Source organism: Hordeum vulgare, chromosome 6H, assembly GCF_904849725.1.
Source record: "Hordeum vulgare subsp. vulgare chromosome 6H, MorexV3_pseudomolecules_assembly, whole genome shotgun sequence".
Taxonomy (NCBI): Eukaryota; Viridiplantae; Streptophyta; class Magnoliopsida; order Poales; family Poaceae; genus Hordeum; species Hordeum vulgare.
In genome coordinates, this window is record NC_058523.1 from 557,740,560 (window position 1) to 557,758,128 (window position 17,569).

General features: G+C 47.4%; 1 protein-coding gene across 1 annotated transcript; it reads right to left on the reverse strand.

Annotated features, from left to right (window-relative positions):
• Nucleotides 1-14,997: 14,997 nt before the first annotated feature.
• On the reverse strand, nucleotides 14,998-17,367 carry LOC123406321 (L-type lectin-domain containing receptor kinase SIT2-like). Its single transcript, XM_045099814.1, has one exon. The coding sequence runs from the start codon at nucleotides 17,271-17,273 to the stop codon at nucleotides 15,258-15,260; it is 2,016 nt and encodes a 671-aa protein (XP_044955749.1). The 5' UTR covers nucleotides 17,274-17,367; the 3' UTR covers nucleotides 14,998-15,257.
• Between the last annotated feature and the right edge of the window lie 202 nt (nucleotides 17,368-17,569).

The window sequence follows — 17,569 nt, forward strand, 5'->3', positions numbered from 1 at the left end:
CATGGAGCAACGAGAGAGAAACACCGACTCTGGGTTAATATTGAACCTGGCAACCCCTTTTCCATTACTCACGTAACGGAAATACAAGTCCTGTTTGTACAAAAAGAAAACCAGAAAAATGGATGCGAGTTCAGAGCATTCTTGGGAAACCTACACATAAACTCGTCATCGAGCAGCCTATCATAGGGCAAAAATCCAAAAACACCCATAACACGCACAGAACAACTACCAAGTTTAAAGAGAAAAGCTGCAAATAGTATATTACACAGGTCCACGCCTGAGATTACTCCACACAGGGGAGGCCATCAACCAGAAGCACTAAGTGCCAGCAACTCCAACCATCAGCAACCATCCTCTGGGGCCGCACATATCCTCAGCATATTTGATGCGTTCATCTTCAGCATCTCCGCGCCCCTCTCCATCGCCAGTTTATCGTCCCCTGTAAGGAGTCCTGCCCAATACGTCAGGAATCCACAAGTAGAATAGACCACATCAAAAGGAGACCCCAACTTTTTCCTCTCAAACGTCGCGCTATTGCGGCAGTTTCACAATGCCCAGCAAACAATAGCTAAACCAAAAGTATAAAACCTGGCACCATTAGGCATATATGCAAAACACCAAGCGTAAAATTGCCACAAATTATCAGGGCCATTACTAGTCCTCAGCATACACCCCACTGTTCTCCAAACCACTCTAGCCACAGGGCAGGAAAAACACAAATGCTGTGAAGTCTCCCTTTCTGAGCAAAAAGAACATCTAGGGTTACCTTTCCATTTCCTCCTATTCATCACATCTCGTGTGAGAATAGCATCCTGAAACAGCTGCCATAGGAAAATTTGAATCTTAAGAGGCAATTTTGCACTCCAGATCCAGCGAAAATCACAACCAGCAATATTTTTCTCCAAATGCTCATATATAGATTTAGTAGAAAACCTTTTTCCAAACATCCATCTAATCTGGTCCGGATCATCACATAAAACCCATTGATCCACCACCGCATTCAGCTCTGCCAATTGGCCCGCCAGAATAGGCGTCAGTTGTCTCCTAAACAGATCACCTCCCTCCCAGGCTTTAAAATCCCTCACGGTAATATCCTGATTATTACATATATAAAACAGTTCTGAATACAAAATTTTCAAAGGAGGAGTATCATTCACCGAGTCATGCCACAATCTAGTCATATTACCAGATCTCAAAATCACCTCTCTACCAGCCATATAGTGCGGCTTAACTTTCATAATAGCCTTCCAAATAGGAGAATCAGAAAACTTACTAGAGATAGATGTCACATCAACTCTCCTAAAGTACTTAGCCCTAATCACATCTTGCCACAACCCTTGTTGTGTCTCCAACTTCCACCACCATTTGACTAACAAGCTCACATTCTGCTTATGTAAGTTTTTCACCCCCAGGCCCCCCTTTTTCTTGGACCTACAGATACGGTCCCACCTAACAAGATGATATCTCTTGTTTCCTTCAGATTCCCGCCAAAAAAATTTCTTCCTGTGCTTATCAAGTTTATATATGACCATCTTAGGAAGCATAAACATAGCCATATAGTAATACACTATGCTAGTTAAGGATGAATTCATCAGGATCAACCTGCCCCCAGAAGATGCAGCATTCCCAATCCAGGCTTCACAACATTTACGAAATTTCTCATCTAAAAACATCCAGTCAACACTCCTGAGACTAGAACCACTTACAGGAACTCCTAGATATTTCATAGGGAAATGACCTATCTGACAGTTAAACATGTCAGCATAAGTATTTATAATAATGTCATCACCACCCACACAGAACACCTCACTTTTCTCAAAATTGATTTTCAAACCTGACATCATCTCAAAAATAAATAGCAAGAGTTTCATATTAATAGCAGCAGTGATATCATGCTCAAAACATATAACAGTATCATTTGCATACTGCAGAATAGCCACACCATCTTCAACAAGATCAGAGGCCAAACCTGTAAATAGTTTCTCCTTCTGAGCATTTCTCACCATCTTAGAGAGGGCCTCCACAGCAATATTGAATAAGAAGGGGGAGAAAGGGTCACCTTGTCTGACCCCTTTATGACTTTGGAAGTATGGGCCTTTCTCATTATTCAACTTGATACATACCGTGCCATCATATATGATTTTTTAATCCAACCACACCAAGTTTCTCCAAAACCCCTGTTCTTGTGACACTCCAAAAGGAACTCCCAGTTAATCTTATCGTAAGCTTTTTCAAAATCCAGTTTTAGGACTACACCACATCTTTTCTTCCTCTGAGTATGATGTAAAATCTCATGTAAGGTAAGGATACCATCCATAATATTTCTATGTTTAATAAAAGCATTTTGATGTCTACTAATGAGCACATCAGAGTATAGAGCCACCCTGTCATTTAGAACCTTAGTAATCAGCTTATATGGGCAACGAAGCAGACAAATAGGTCTGTATTGTTGGATCTTTCTAGCTCCATCCAGCTTAGGAAGCAGAGTGATCACCCCATAGTTCAAACAAGCCACATCCAATGAATTATTATGGAACGCATCAAACAGTCTCATCAGATCTTTCTTAACAAACTCCCAACAGTGTTTATAAAATTCAACAAGTATATTATCTTGGCCTGGAGCTTTATTACTTTCCATAGAAAATAAGGCTTTCTTCACTTCCTCCTCCGTAAATTTACCAGTGATAAACTCATCATCTTCCATACTAATTTTTCCCCACTGGACCAAGTATTAGGATCCAGGTGGAACATGTTTCCATTCGCAGGACCAAACAACTCTTTGTAAAAGTCTGTTGACTCTGGGTTAACATTGATAAGTTCTTTGCAAACCAACAGTGAGAGGCAATGTTTCCCTCCTTCATGCTGATGCGTGATGGCGGCCTCCACCACCTGCTCCGACCACTGCCCCCTAGTGCTCGCTAGCCCCCCCCCCACCCCCACCCCCCACACACAGAGGAAGTGTGCAAGATTCCGCTTTGAAAGCTTCTGGGTTAATTTTCCTCATTTCAGAGAGACAGTCGACAGAGCATGGCAGCGCCCTGCTCCCCAAACTTGCGCCTTCAGCACAATCAAAACAAGGTTTCAAAGGGTGGCAAAAGACCTGAAGATCTGGAGCAAGGGTCTGTTCACTGACACAAAGCTGCAATTCCACCTAGCCAGCGAGATCATTTTGAGATTTGATGCTAGCCAGCGACATCTCTTTCCAGCGTCCCCCGCGTCGCCTCCCCCCTAGCGACTCGGGGGAAACCCTAGCACCGCCGTCGCCGCGTTTTCCCCCTCTCTCCCTCTCCTCCGCCGCCATCGGAGGGAGCCACGGCACTGGCTTGTGGCCTTGATGAAGGTGGCGGCGGGGACCCTGCGTCTGGACGGCGGCGGTTCCTGGGGCGGCGGGGATCTTGCGCCTGACGACGGCGGTTCCCGGAGCGTCATCTTCGTTCCAGGGGCGGCGGCTACTGGTGGCGACGCGGATCTCAGGCCTGGACGACGGCCCACGGGACGGTAGTGGCGTCGGCCGGTGGCTCCTGGTGGTGGCGGGGTTCCAGAGCCTGGACGGCGGCGCCCGGGGTGGTGGCAGCTTCGGCTCCCGGGCCCGGGTCGTCTGGTAATCCAACCTGATCCACCACGCCAGCCTGGTTCCGGGTGCCTTCTCCTGGTGCTTGCTGGTCGGATCTAATCCAGTCTTGGCGGTGCCGACGGCGACGGCTTACCTGGGACCATGGTGATGGCGGCGTCCCCTCCGCCAGAGATGACGGGTCTGATGGTGGGGAGACATGGTTGCCGGTGAAAACCGTGCCGACGGCGAACGATGGTGGCTTTCTGAGCCGTTACCTTGATGAAGGCTTTGTTCTGTAACTACTGTTGATCCACTCGTCCTGCTCCTGGGGAAACCCTACGATCTGGTTTTCCAGATCGGACGATGGCGGCATTGCGGTGTCGTTCCTCTCTAGGGAGCATCGTTTGTGGAGCAATGCTGGAAGACGGTGGCAGGAGGTGGAGCGTCTTCGTCCTGCACGGAGCTTCAGTGGTGATGCCAGGTCATGCCTGGCCGACAGGTGCTACGCTTTGTCATGCCTGGTCGGCAGGTGCTACGCACGACAGATCTTACTGAGCCTTCGCGTTTGGATGGACGAGCGCGGGGAGGTGGTGCCGTTGGGCGCCGTGGTGGCGTCGATGGATGGCTGGACTGACAAGGATTATGCAGATCTCTCTCCTGAAGATGGTTCAACGGTTCGAGGATGATGGCGGCTTCTAAAAGGTGTGCATGTGGTGTACGCTTTAGGTCTGCTGCATCGGCTGTGAGTTCCGATACGTTATGTGGATGGATCGAAGACTGTTAAACATTGTAATGTATTCGGTGTAGATAAACCGGTTTAACTCTTTTATCTCTTTAGGTTGTTGTGATATGACTTGTATGTCAATCCAACTCCTAACCATATGTAATCTCATTGTAACCCTAGATGGGATATGCCTATATTAACACGGAACCGCCGCTGCCAAGGGCAAGCGTTCTCTCCTTTGTTTTCCACATGGTATACAGAGCTAGTCTCTTCCATCGCATCTAGAAGTCATGTCTTCCTCCTCTGCCGTGGTCATGGCCACCCCCTCCATCGCATCCCTCGGACACACCATTGCCGAGAAGCTAACCAGGGAAAATTTCCTGGTTTGGAGGGCGCAAGTCCTGCCCCATGTTAGGGCTGCATGCATGATGGGCTACCTCGATGGCTCCATCAAGGAACCCGTTGCTGAGCTCGTCTCAGAGAAGGAGGTCTCCGGGAAGAAGGAGCTCATCGCGACGCCAAATCCTGAACATGTGGTTTGGGTAACCCAAGATCAGCAGGTGCTCACGTTTCTGCTCGCATCTCTCTCCCGTGACATACTCCTTCAGGTTAGCAATTGTACAACTGCTGCGGCAGCCTGGAAGGAGATCCTCCAAAGTTTCTCTTCGCAGTCATGGGCGCGCATCATCCAGCTGCGATCAATGATCGCAAGCACCAAGAAGGGTGACTCCTCTGCGGCATCCTACTACACCAAGATGAAAGGACTAGCCGATGAGCTGGCGGCGGCTGGAAAGCCTCTGGACGAAGATGACATCGTCTCCCACATCATCCACGGGCCGATGCATGAACCGGAGTACAACGGTTTCGTCTCAGCCATCTCCACGCGCACTATCACCGACCAACCCATCGGCCTTGGGGAGCTTTTCTCCCTTCTTCTTGCTGCTGAAGCTCGGATCTCGACGCAAACCAACGCCTACTCTGCTAACCTCGCCTCTCGGGGTGGGGGCGTGGACGAGGAAACGGCAACACCTCCCGTGGTGGCTACAACAGCAATCACACGGGAGGGCGTGGCGGCTACGACAACTCTGGCGGCAACACCAAGAACTCTCGCCAAGGTGGTGATCGCGGCGGTAATCGTGGCAGTGATCGAAAATTCAAGAACTGTCAGATCTGCAAAGAAAGTGGTCATGGGGCGTGGCGCTGCAAGAAGCGCTATGATCCCAACTACAACTACAACGTCCGTAATCCTGCGGGCAGTGGAGGTCGAGGTGGTGGCAACGGTGGAGGTGGTGGTAACCGATCCGCCAATGCTGCTCACTCCTATGGAGTAGATACCAACTGGTATCTTGATACTGGCGCCACTGACCATGTCACGGGGGAACTCGAGAAGCTTGCGGTGCATGATCGCTACACCGGCACAGAACAAATACACAACTAGTGGTCAAGGTATGAGCGTTGCCCATATTGGTCATTCAGTTTTATCAACCCCCCATGGTTCCTTAGCTCTCAACAACATCCTCCACTCTCCACAAGCTGATAAAAGTCTCCTCTCTGCATCTCGTCTCATGGTTGATAACTATGCCTTTCTTAAAGTTTACCCTGAAATTGTCTTTGTTAAGGATCGGGACACTCGGAGAACCATTCTACAAAGCAAGAGTAAGGGTGGCTTGTTCCCAGTCTCTGGCCATGAAGAAGTTCCTCATCCACAAGCTCTTGGTACGGTCATCCCATCTACTTCACGGTGGCATAAACGTTTAGGGCATCCTGCCTTGCCAATAGTTCAGAAAGTTCTTCGTGATTTCAGTCTTCCTGTCTCCAATAAAAAGGATCACTTGCTAGTTTGTGATTCATGTTAAAAGGCCAAGAGCCACCAACTTCCCTATACCCGTTCCAGTAGTGTGTCAAAAGTTCCTTTAGAGCTTGTTTTCTCACATGTGTGGGGTCCTGGACCCGTCTCTGTAGGCAGACAAAAGTATTATGTGAGCTTTATAGATGATTTCAGTAAATTCAGTTGTATTTATTTACTCAAAAACAAATCTGATGTGTTTGAAAAATTCCACCTGTTTCAACAACTTGTTGAGCGCCAGTTTGATCGTAAGATCCTTTCTATGCAAACAGATTGGGGAGGAGAATATCAACACCTAAACACCTTCTTTGAGCGCATTGGAATTTCTCACCATGCCTCTTGTCCCCATGCTCACCAGCAGAATGGATAAGCTGAACGAAAACATCGCCACATCGTGGAAGTTGGGATCTCCCTTCTTGCACACGCCTTTATGCCCTTAAAATTCTGGGATGAAGCTTTCTCTACTGTCGTTTACCTCATAAACCGTGTTCCTAGTAGAGTTATCAACCACCAAACACCACTTGAACGTCTCTATGGCATCAAACCAAACTACAATTTCCTTCGCATCTTTGGTTGTGCCGTGTGGCCAAATCTTCGTCCCTTCAACAAACATAAACTTGAGTTTAGGTCTAAGCAATGCGCCTTTCTCGGATATAGCACAATGCATAAAGGGTACAAATGTCTTGACATAGCCTCTGGCCGAGTCTATGTTTCACGAGATGTGGTGTTTGATGAGCACGTTTTTCCTTTTGCACAACTTCACCCAAATGCCGGTGCACAACTCCGCAAGGAACTTTTTTTACTACCGTCTCATCTTCTCCCTGCCATGCATCTATCGTTTGGGGAAGGGGATATTACTGTTGATCATATGCTAGTGTCTCATACCTCGGCTACTAACAATTTTGATGCTGCAAGTTCACAGGAAAATACTGCCGAAAACAGTGCAAACCCCCATGATTTTATGTCGCACAATGCTGCAGAATTTTCCACAGGAGATCCGGCGGGAACTGCCTCGGGATCGGGCGCGTCAGGGAGATCCACCTCGGGAACTGCAGCGCCAGGTCCTGCACCGCCGGTCGGGCACGACGCGCCGGACGGTTTCCCACACGCGGGGACACGCGGGCCCCGGCTGGTCGGGTGCGGGATCAGTCCCCCAGGTGCGGGGCCAGGTGGGTCCCCGCCACGTGACGTTGGCCAACCACCGTTGGCGCGCACCTCGCCCGATGACGTGTCGGCTGGGTCCCCCGCCTCGGACTTTGGTGCGCCAGGTGCTGCGCCTGCGTCGTACCCCACGACACCGGTCGGGGAGCCGACCGCGTCAGATGCTGACTCCAATGCAGATCTGCATGGCGATCACGTCCAGCCCGCCGAATCTGCACAGGAGTTTGCCTCCGGATCCTGTGCGGCCTCCGGATCTGCTATCTCCTTGTCATCAAATCGCCTCCAGCAACAAATTTCACGCCCTGCTCCACCGCCACCTGCCCGTGCACACACCAGATCCCAAGGGGGAGTTGTCAAACCCAAGGTATACCGTGACGGTTGTATTCGCTGGGGATCTTTTTGTGCCACAGGTGAACCTCAAACTTTAGCAGAAGCAGTTGGTGCACCACGATGGAAGGAGGTGATGGACGAGGAGTATTCTGCTCTTATGAGCAACAGGACTTGGCACTTGGTTCCTCCGACTAAGGGCAGAAATATCATTGATTGCAAATGGGTGTACAAGGTAAAAAGAAAGTCTAATGGCAGTATTGATAGGTACAAAGCACACCTGGTGGCAAAGGGGTTTAAACAGAGGTATGGAATTGACTATGAGGACACATTTAGTCCTGTGGTCAAGGCTGCTACGATTAGGTTGATTCTTTCTATTGCAGTATCTCGTAATTGGTGCATGAGACAACTAGATGTGAAGAATGCGTTTCTGCATGGCGTTCTGGAAGAGGAAGTGTTCATGAGACAACCTTCTGGGTATGAGAATCCTAACTCACCTTATCATGTGTGCAAACTTGACAAAGCAATATATGGTTTGAAACAGGCACCTAGGGCTTGGTACTCTAGGCTGCAAAGCTACAAACTCTGGGTTTTGTACCTTCCAAGGGAGATACCTCGCTGTTTTTCTATCATAAGCATGGAGTCACTGTCTTTATGCTCATTTATGTTGATGATATAGTAGTTACCAGTTCCTCCTCTCAAGCAGTGGAGGCCTTGCTCAAGGATCTAGGCAAGGATTTTGCACTTAAGGATCTTGGAGACTTACACTTCTTTTTAGGCATTGAGGTAAAACGTGTACACACTGGAATTCTTCTGTCACAAGGAAAGTTTGTACAGGAAATACTTCAACGAATAGGGATGAAGGGGTGTAAACCTTCCAGTACACCCTTATCCACTTCTGAGAAATTATCCCTTCATGATGGGAACATACTAGGAACAGAAGATTCCAGTCAATACAGGAGTATTGTAGGAGCATTACAATATCTGACATTAACCAGGCCTGATATTTCATACTCAGTAAATAAAGTATGTCAGTTTTTACATGCTCCCACTAGTGTACATTGGACAGCAGTAAAAAAGGATTCTTAGGTACCTTCAAGGAACAAAGGATCATGGACTTAAAATCAGCAAAACAGATTCTATGCTTGTTAGTGCCTTTTCAGATGCAGATTGGGCAGGATGTCCTGATGATAGGAGATCCACTGGAGGCTTTGCTTTGTTTCTTGGAGGTAACCTAGTTTCATGGAGTGCTCGTAAACAACCCACAGTATCTAGGTCCAGTACTGAAGCTGAGTATAAAGCTTTGGCAAATGCAACTGCTGAAATCATTTGGGTTCAGAACTTGTTGACAGAGTTGGGTGTTCGACACCCAAAGGCAGCCTCATTATGGTGTGATAACCTTGGTGCAACATATCTGTCTGCCAATCCTGTTTTTCATGCTAGAACAAAGCATATTGAGATTGATTATCATTTTGTTCGTGAGAGAGTTGCAGATAAACTGTTGAACATCAGATTTGTATCAACTCGTGATCAAGTGGCAGATGGATTTACAAAACCCCTTACCCTTCGGCAGCTAGAAGCATTCAGAAGCAACCTCAACTTAGATAGTTGTGATTGAGGGGGAGTGTTAAACATTGTAATGTATTCGGTGTAGATAAACCGGTTTAACTCTTTTATCTCTTTAGGTTGTTGTAATATGACTTGTATGTCAATCCAACTCCTAACCATACGTAATCTCATTGTAACCCTAGATGGGATATGCCTATATTAACACGGAACCGCCGCTGCCAAGGGCAAGCGTTCTCTCCTTTGTTTTCCACAAAGACGACACCGAATCTAGATATGGGGAGTGAGAGCACTCCACATTATCACGGTATGTAGGTGTGAGAGGGGGCTTCGGGTGGTTTGATGTATGTACTTGTCAGACCTTTATTGAATAAGTAATAAAGATGGCTGCATGCATCACTCGATGCAGAGGCCGGGCCTCAGCCTCCTTTTCTAAAAAAATGGAAAAGCGTCAGTTAACCCCGGCTGAGTTCAGTCTCAGAAAGATGTTGAAGCTACGAGTTCTTTGTTTGGCTTCCATTGAAAGGGCTAGGCGACGACAAGCTTCAAGGATCACCTGCCTGAAAGAGGGAGATGCAAACACTGCTTTTTTCAATGCCAAGATCAACTCCAGAAAAAGAAAAAAACTTTATCACCTCTCTGAAAGCAAACAACAGCGTTGGCATCTGAACATGAGGTCAAGGCCGAGCTAATACATGACCATTTTACCAGCATCCTTGGCTCGGTGAAAGCTCGGCGGTACACCATCAACTGGCAGGAGCTGCAGATGCCAACCATAGATGCCGAGGGACTGGATGCCCCTTTTACCGAGGGGGAAGTTTGGGCTGCAGTGCTAGCCTCTCCGAAGGAAAAAAGGCTTCGGGGGCGGATGGCTTCAATGGTCAGCTTTTCAGATCATGCTGGGACCTGATCAAGGATGAGGTGAGGGTTGTGTTTCACCAATTCCACAGCCTTTATGGAGCAAATTTTGCCAAAATAAATTCTGCTTTTGCTGCTCTGCTACTGAAGAAGGATGAGGCTGAATCTGTGGGGGACTTCAGGCCAATCAATCTGATAAGTTCCATGGCAAAGCTGATCACAGAAGTTTTGTCTTTGCGCCTCTCGGGGAAGATTGGATCGATCATCTCTCCAGCTGAGAGCGCTTTCCTCAAGTCTAGATTCCTCCAAGATAACTTCCTGTATGTCAGGAACTCTGTCGTTCGCTGCACAGGAAGAAGAAGCCGGCACTCCTGATCAAACTGGACATCGAAAAAGCTTTTGACTCTGTCTCCTGGGAATTCATTCTCGAGCTGCTCCAACACCTGGGTTTTAGTGCTCAATGGCACCCCTGGGAGACATGTCAAATATCGCCGAGGTCTTCGACAAGGAGATTCACTATTTCCCCTGCTTTTCATCATCGTCATTCACGTGCTGCATCGTGTGATTGCCAGGGCACAGCTGAGACGGGCATCCTTGCACCGCTTCCTGGAAAAGAGTTCAAGCTACGCACCAGCCTATACGCGGATGACACGGTCATTTTTGCAAACCCGGTGCAAGAGGAGATTGACAAGCTATGCAAATAATCAGGAATTTTGGAGATGCTTCAGGTCTGCACCTAAATGTTGAGAAGTCCACGGTCACACCCATCCGCTGTGAAGACATAAACCTCCAACATGTGTTGCAAAACTTTGTTGGAAAAGTTGCAGCCTGCCCGATCAAATACCTGGGGCTGCTTATCACTATTGGGAGAGCAAGGCTGTCACATTTCCAGTTCATATTGGATCGAGTTCGCGCAAGGCTGAGGGTACTGGTGTGATGCGTACTCTCGGCCATCCCTACCTTTGCCATGTCTGTCCCGCGACCACCAAAACAGCTCCTAAAAGAAATTGGCAAAGTGTGACGCCGGTTTCCGTGGGCTCAAGACTAGGAGCTGTTTGGTGGAAAATGCAAAGTTGATTGGAACAAGGTTTGCTCACCAACAGAATGTGGTGGACTGGGGATCCTCGATCTAGAGAAGTTCTCTAGGGTTGTGTGTCTGCGCTTGTTATGGATCAACTATCAAAATGAAAATAGTCCATGGAAAGGATCCGATTTTCCATGTGATGCCAAGGATAGGGCTGTTCGACAGTGCAACCACGACCATCATTGGAACGGAAACATCGCTTCCTTCTGGCACTCCTCCTGGTTCACCTCGCCGTGCCTAGCAATGGTGTTCCTGGACTTATACAAGCGCTCCAGGGGGGAAAACAAGAGCGTCGCTGCGGCTCTTCACAATCACACATGGGTAAAAGACCTGCGACAGCAAGGTAACATCGCCCTGGTGCAAAACTTCCTCATCCTTAGGAGTTCGAATGCAACGACCTCCATCAGCACCTACAGGTAAAAAGAGCATGGAGCAAGATCTTCAGTTCTTCGTCCTCCTCTACCGCCGGAAGCTCTTCCACTTTAACAACTGTGCTTCAAGGTGGCGGGGAGTTAGCGAGTACCTCAATAGTGACAAAGTCGGGCTCCATTTAGATAGTGAGAAAGACTTTAACATACTGCAGTGGTGGCAAAAACACAAACTTACATTTTCAGTGCGTTCCATATTAGCACGTGATATGTTATCGGTACTCGTCTCTACGGTGTCATCGGAGTTTGCTTTCAGCCTTGCTGGAAGAATAATTGAGGAAAGAAGAACTAGTCTCACCCCTGATATGGTGAGAACAGTGATGTTTGTAAAAGATGGGAAGCTATAAGAAGGAGATCTCAACACACTACAAAAAACCCGAAACTACTGGCCATGTTTGAAGATATGAATCTTGAAGATGACTCGGTATCGGATCTATCGGTACATTAGTAGTGTAGTCATTTTCTATTCCTTTTGTAATTTTCTTATCTTTTTGCATTTTTTTCCTTTTCGTAATTTTAGAACGTGGCTTTGTACTCTTTTAGTTTTCAGGGATGGAAGATTTTAATGAGGCAGCCAGTAATGATGCTCAAGATTTATCCCAGATGCTACATTGTCTCAAAAAAAAATTATGCATTATTGTTGCCTAACGTGCCATTTTTTGCTATAAAAAGGGATGCCCACTTTCTCGTTTCTCACACTCAAACTCCATCTCATTTTACATGCACAAACATGGCTGATCCAAATCAAAACGTTCTTGTGAGACACGGTTCCGTTTGGAGGTACTACGGTGAAGAATTTGTTAGAGATGGAGATGGTATCGCCCTGCTTTTTGCGAAGTGCAAACAATGCGGTAAGAAGTTGCTCGTGCAAAAAACGCAGGAATCGGCTACCTGATGAGGCACAAGAGGGCACATGCCAGGGAGACAACAGAGTCAGCGGCTATGGCCGCGGCAAGGTTGAAGGATTTCTAGAGTATGTATTATAGTATTTGTAATTTCTTTCGTTTTTCTATCTTTTATTTTTTTAGTATTTCTAGAGCATGGTTTATACTCTTTTATTTTTATGGAATGGAAGGTTTTAATGAGGCGGACACTATTAAAATTTATAGTATTTGTAATTTTTGGCCTGTTTTATGAAAAAAAACAAAAAAATATAATCGGGCCAGCGTGCCAAACCGGGCCGGCAATGCGTGCCGCGTGCCGGCTCATTTGACTCCCATGTTGTGCGTGGGCTGCCACCCCGAACACGTGGGTCGGCAGGCACGACCCAATTAGTAATCATGCTGGGGCGGGTCATGCCGGGCCGGACCTGTTTATGACGGGTTGTGCCGGCCCGTTTGGCAAGGTATGGGATGACTTATGCACGAAGGGAGTACGCAAATTCCTTGTAGAGCTAGCAGAGCAGACCATGTCGCTGCTCCCCGTGCCCTGCCTCTCTGTTTTGGCCAGCGATCGGCGTGCGTGCGTAGGCGGATTGATCTCCTCCGCTACCCGCCCTCGCCCTCGTCGCCTCGCCACGCACCCCCGCATCGTCTTCCTTCCACGGCGTCCTTGCTATCTCCTCCAACGCCCACGTCCCATCGGCCCGCTCCCCAACCGAACGGCCTCGCCGTGAGCTCCGTGCACAGGTTGTTATCGGCGCTACAGGCCGTCCATCAAGTACGCCGGCCAGCCGCATGACCTATTGGTGAAAGCTGGGCTTGGTTCCTCCCGCGCGCGCATGCATGTACGCTGCCTTGCTTCATTCATTCCCATGGAAATTCCGTCTGGGTGGAGGATGCAAGGAGGGTGCTTGACAAAATGGCTACGAGGAACTTGGTGGCTGGAGACGCTATGGTAGCATGTTTATGCCAGGACAGACGACGTGGGTGCTGCGCTTGCATGGGAGGTGTTTGACGAAATGGTGGGGACGGACCACGATCTCATGTCAGGGTACATACCTGCAGCGGCGCGGTGCTGGTGTTGCGAGGGGGCTGTTTGGAGAGATGCCACGGAGAAATGTGAGCATGATGGGTCTCCAGCCTGATGCTGCGACAATGGCGGTGTTGATGCCTGCGCGCGCGCAGACCAGTTCCTTCTCAGTTGCAAAGCAAATACACGAGGGCTAGCTGCGTCTGAGATGAACTGCCATGTGTAGAATTCCTTGGTTGACATGCTTGCCAAGTCTGGTTAAGGTAAGCTGAGATGAACTGCCATGTGTACAATTCCTTGGTTGACATGCTTGCCAAGTCTTGTTAAGGTAAGCTATTTACTTTGTGCGTATGTGCTGTGAACATTTTTGTTTTGGGAAAGTGTATATACCATACCTACACAAAATATTATAAAGATAGTGTCAGGGTGATGCAACATTGCAGCCCAACTATTAAGTAGTTAGATGTCCTGTATGCATGCGGTATATAATTTGCGCCCATTTGCTTGCTTCGTAACTGCAGTTGTGAGGAGGAGTTTGGGTATGGATTACTGAGTTTCTACTGTTCTACATATCAACCTCCCTTTCACCGTTTATGCCAGGTAAGATATTAACCTGCTGCAGCTTTGCTTGAGGCAGGCTCAAAATAAATTAGCCAAATAGAAGGGGAAGAATGGCAGAAAACAATGATTATCACTCAAATTCAATGATAACCCTAAACCCAGAGGTTTGCTGATAACTTTTATCAACCTTTTCTCATTACATTTGTTATGTATATTATATATATTGCTTTGTAGCCTTTATGGCATGCATATGTTTCTCCTTAATCCTTCCTGTCTTTACTGCTGACTTATATCTGAATTTTATTAGTCGCATACAGAACTGATGTCATTTGGGGCTTCCACTACCAGCATTGGGCCCCCAAGTCATGGAGGGGATGATAACATCAGAGGCTTAGGAACAGGACTCCCTTTTTTTCGAATCAAGGAGCAGAGCTCCCAATTTCATTCAATGTGAAACTGATAACGCAGGCTGCTGTCCCCCACAGGTTTTGCCTGAAATTCAAAACATATAGTGACCTTATTAGTTATTATAGTTCAGCAACACACAGCTGCAGCCAGAAACTTATCCAAATACTGCAACTCCTACAACTAACAAGGTTCTGAACATAGCGACTCCCTGCCACAGGGTCACAACTCCTGTCCCCTTAGTGTCGTCTTGATCAAAGTAGACGATTTACTTTGTAAAGTTAAGTCAAGAGTTGTTTCCAGTGAGGAAGTTTATGATCCATCTTATGGATCATGTTGAGTCGTCCCATTCAATGAGGACTGGCGTGTATTAGTTTGTGAAGCAATCAGTAAAACAGAAGTAGATGGTTAACTCCAAATTATGTCATTTACGAACGTCCGCCACCACACATGGCTGCAAATCACCCATACTTGTTCCCTTTGGAATTTGTCCTGTAACAACTCTGTTTATGATTCGACATAAGAAGTTGCGGAGTTTTGATACACAATATAGGGGAATCGAAGAAGCACACATGAAGAAATAACATAAATACAACATCTTCGCCTTAGAGAGCGTCACAAGCTTGCTTTATATATAGATTTATGGTACATATTGTCTCTAATTATTATTCCATACATTGAACCTTATTGTAGAAATACATTATGATGAGTGGTGATATTGAGTCTCATAAATGGCATCCTCCTTTGTCATCAAATACTTGTAGTAGTAGTAGGGAGGTTTGATGGCGATACACTGAATCTCTGATCACCATTCTCACCGGGCACCACATCTTTCATCTTCCTCCAGAAAGGCCTGTAATAGATGTTGCCGCTGAGGGAGGGGCCACAACCTGATCTTCAGATCCTTCATCCTTGTTTGAATTAGCAGTGAAAAAACATGGGGGGAAATCTGGGAGTGTTGCGTCGCTTTCCAGGTACTGCATTACGAGTCGCATGCATGGCCTTTCCTTGGGGAGCGAGTGGGAGCATAGAAGTCCAAGTTTTAGCACTAATTCTACCTCTTCAGTGACATGGCCCTGTTCTAACCTCGTGTCCATGGCATCGATGAGTGAACCAGTTTGCCATCTGTTGAACACCCAGTCTGCTAGCACCAGAGGTTCACCATGGGCATTCGCCTCAAGTGGCCCTCTTCCACATGCAACTTCCATCAGGAATATGCCAAATGCATACACGTCTGTTGCCTTGGTCGCCTTCCCGAGCCTAGCCAGCTCAGGAGCAATGTAACCCCAGGTGCCTGCCACACGCGTGGTATGGGCGTCGGCTTCATGTCCGTGCAACCTTGCAAGGCCAAAATCACCTAGCCTTCCATTCATTCCATCATCAAGGAGCACGTTGCTCACCTTGATATCTCGATGGATAACAACCTGCTCCCAGTCATCATGCAAGTACACAAGGCCAGCCGCGACCCCTTTGATGATGTGAAGCCTTTGAGCCCAGTCCAGAGTTGGCTTATCCTTTTTATGCAAATACATATCAAGGCTACCGTTGGGCATATAGTCATAGACCAAAAGAAGCTCCTGCCTGTGGCGGCAGTAGCCAATTAGTTGGACAAGGTTACGGTGGCGGAGGTGACCAAGAATTGCGATTTCAGCCATGAATTCTTTCATTCCCTGCTTTGATTCTGGTGAGACCCTCTTGATTGCAATAGTCTGCTCAGGGACAGCCAGCACACCCTTGTAGACCTTCCCAAATCCTCCTTTTCCTAGGAACGCCTTTTTGTTGAACCCGCTGGTGGCAATAAATAAATCTTTGTATGTGAAAGATTGCAACATCCCACAGTCAATTTCCCATTTTTCATGTGCAAGGTTTGTTTTCAACCACGACCTGATATCGTAGGAAAATATAAGCACAAGGACAAAGACTATGGGAACCAAAGTGACAAGGGAAACTATGAGTAGGATGTGCTTTTTCTGATGCTGAGGATTTGGCAGGACTTGAGGGAGATTCAAGGGGTTTAGTGGTGGTGCTTGTCCATTTTTCATGAAACTCCATCCAATAACATATCGGCTGCAATATGTTTTTCCATTTGCAGCAGAGAACCCAGCATATACATGCTCAGAGTTTGACAACAAAGGTGGGAAATTGACAGTGGACGATAACTGTGGCAGGCTCAGCGGTTTAGACCGTTCAACATGATCATCGAATTCTTCTAAAGTGACATTTAGCATTTGCTCCGTGCCATTATAGTGTATCCACACTTGCATCGGTTTCGCGCTGCTAAGTTTGGTGCTTTCAAACATGTTGCTAGCCCTGCTAGCCCTGTTGGAGCTGGTGGTATGGTTAACGGAGACTAAGCTTTTAACATCGATCTCAACAAGGTGGTCATTGATGTATGTTAGCTCGATTGTAAAGGAGAATTGGTCACCTGAGTTGGAGCTGTTACCTCCTACATCACTGAAACCCAGCTGGCCCTGAACCACTGAGTTGTTGTGCAGATGTTGCAGCTCCATGGTGGAAGAGAGCACGAAAGCCATTCCAGGAGCTCCCGAGGGGTTTTCGATGGTGTCAGAATTGATGGCAAACACGAAGGTTGTCGAGAAGGAGGTCCCACCACCACTGGAGTTGCTACTGAAATCGAGGGGCCTGCTGTAGAAAGCATCCCCTTCTGTCAGGGTGATGCCACCAGTGAGCCTTATAGCACGGCCTACCATAGACGCTTGGCCACTCAGCTTCAGATTTGCCTCGGAGAAGCCGTTGAAGATGAGTTCATCGCAGTTGGCAGTGTGCATAAATGCATGGAGGTTAACGACAACGATGAGGAGGAGGAGAAGATGGTTACCCATGTCCATGGCTGAGTTACATGTACACTGAAGTATATGCCTGCTAATTAATGGAGGTGGCAGTACAGAAATTGTGTGACCCAAAAAAACGTTCAAGATAACACAAGACTACAGCTGTGTGCAGTGACCAAGTGTGTGGTTGCAAACGAATCTTAGACTTATGTCTGTTGCGTCTAGGACGGGACTGAACAGATTTTTCTGATCAATTGACAGTGAAACCTGGATTTTTCTGATCACTTACACTCCAACTCGTTGGGGGTGTGAACAGATATTTGTTCTCCGTGACAGTATGAATTTGCCACCTA

Coding starts and splice junctions, on each gene's coding strand:
- LOC123406321 (XM_045099814.1), bottom strand. CDS start 17,273: ATGGACATGGGTAACCATCTTCTCCTCCTCCTCATCGTTGTCGTTAAC.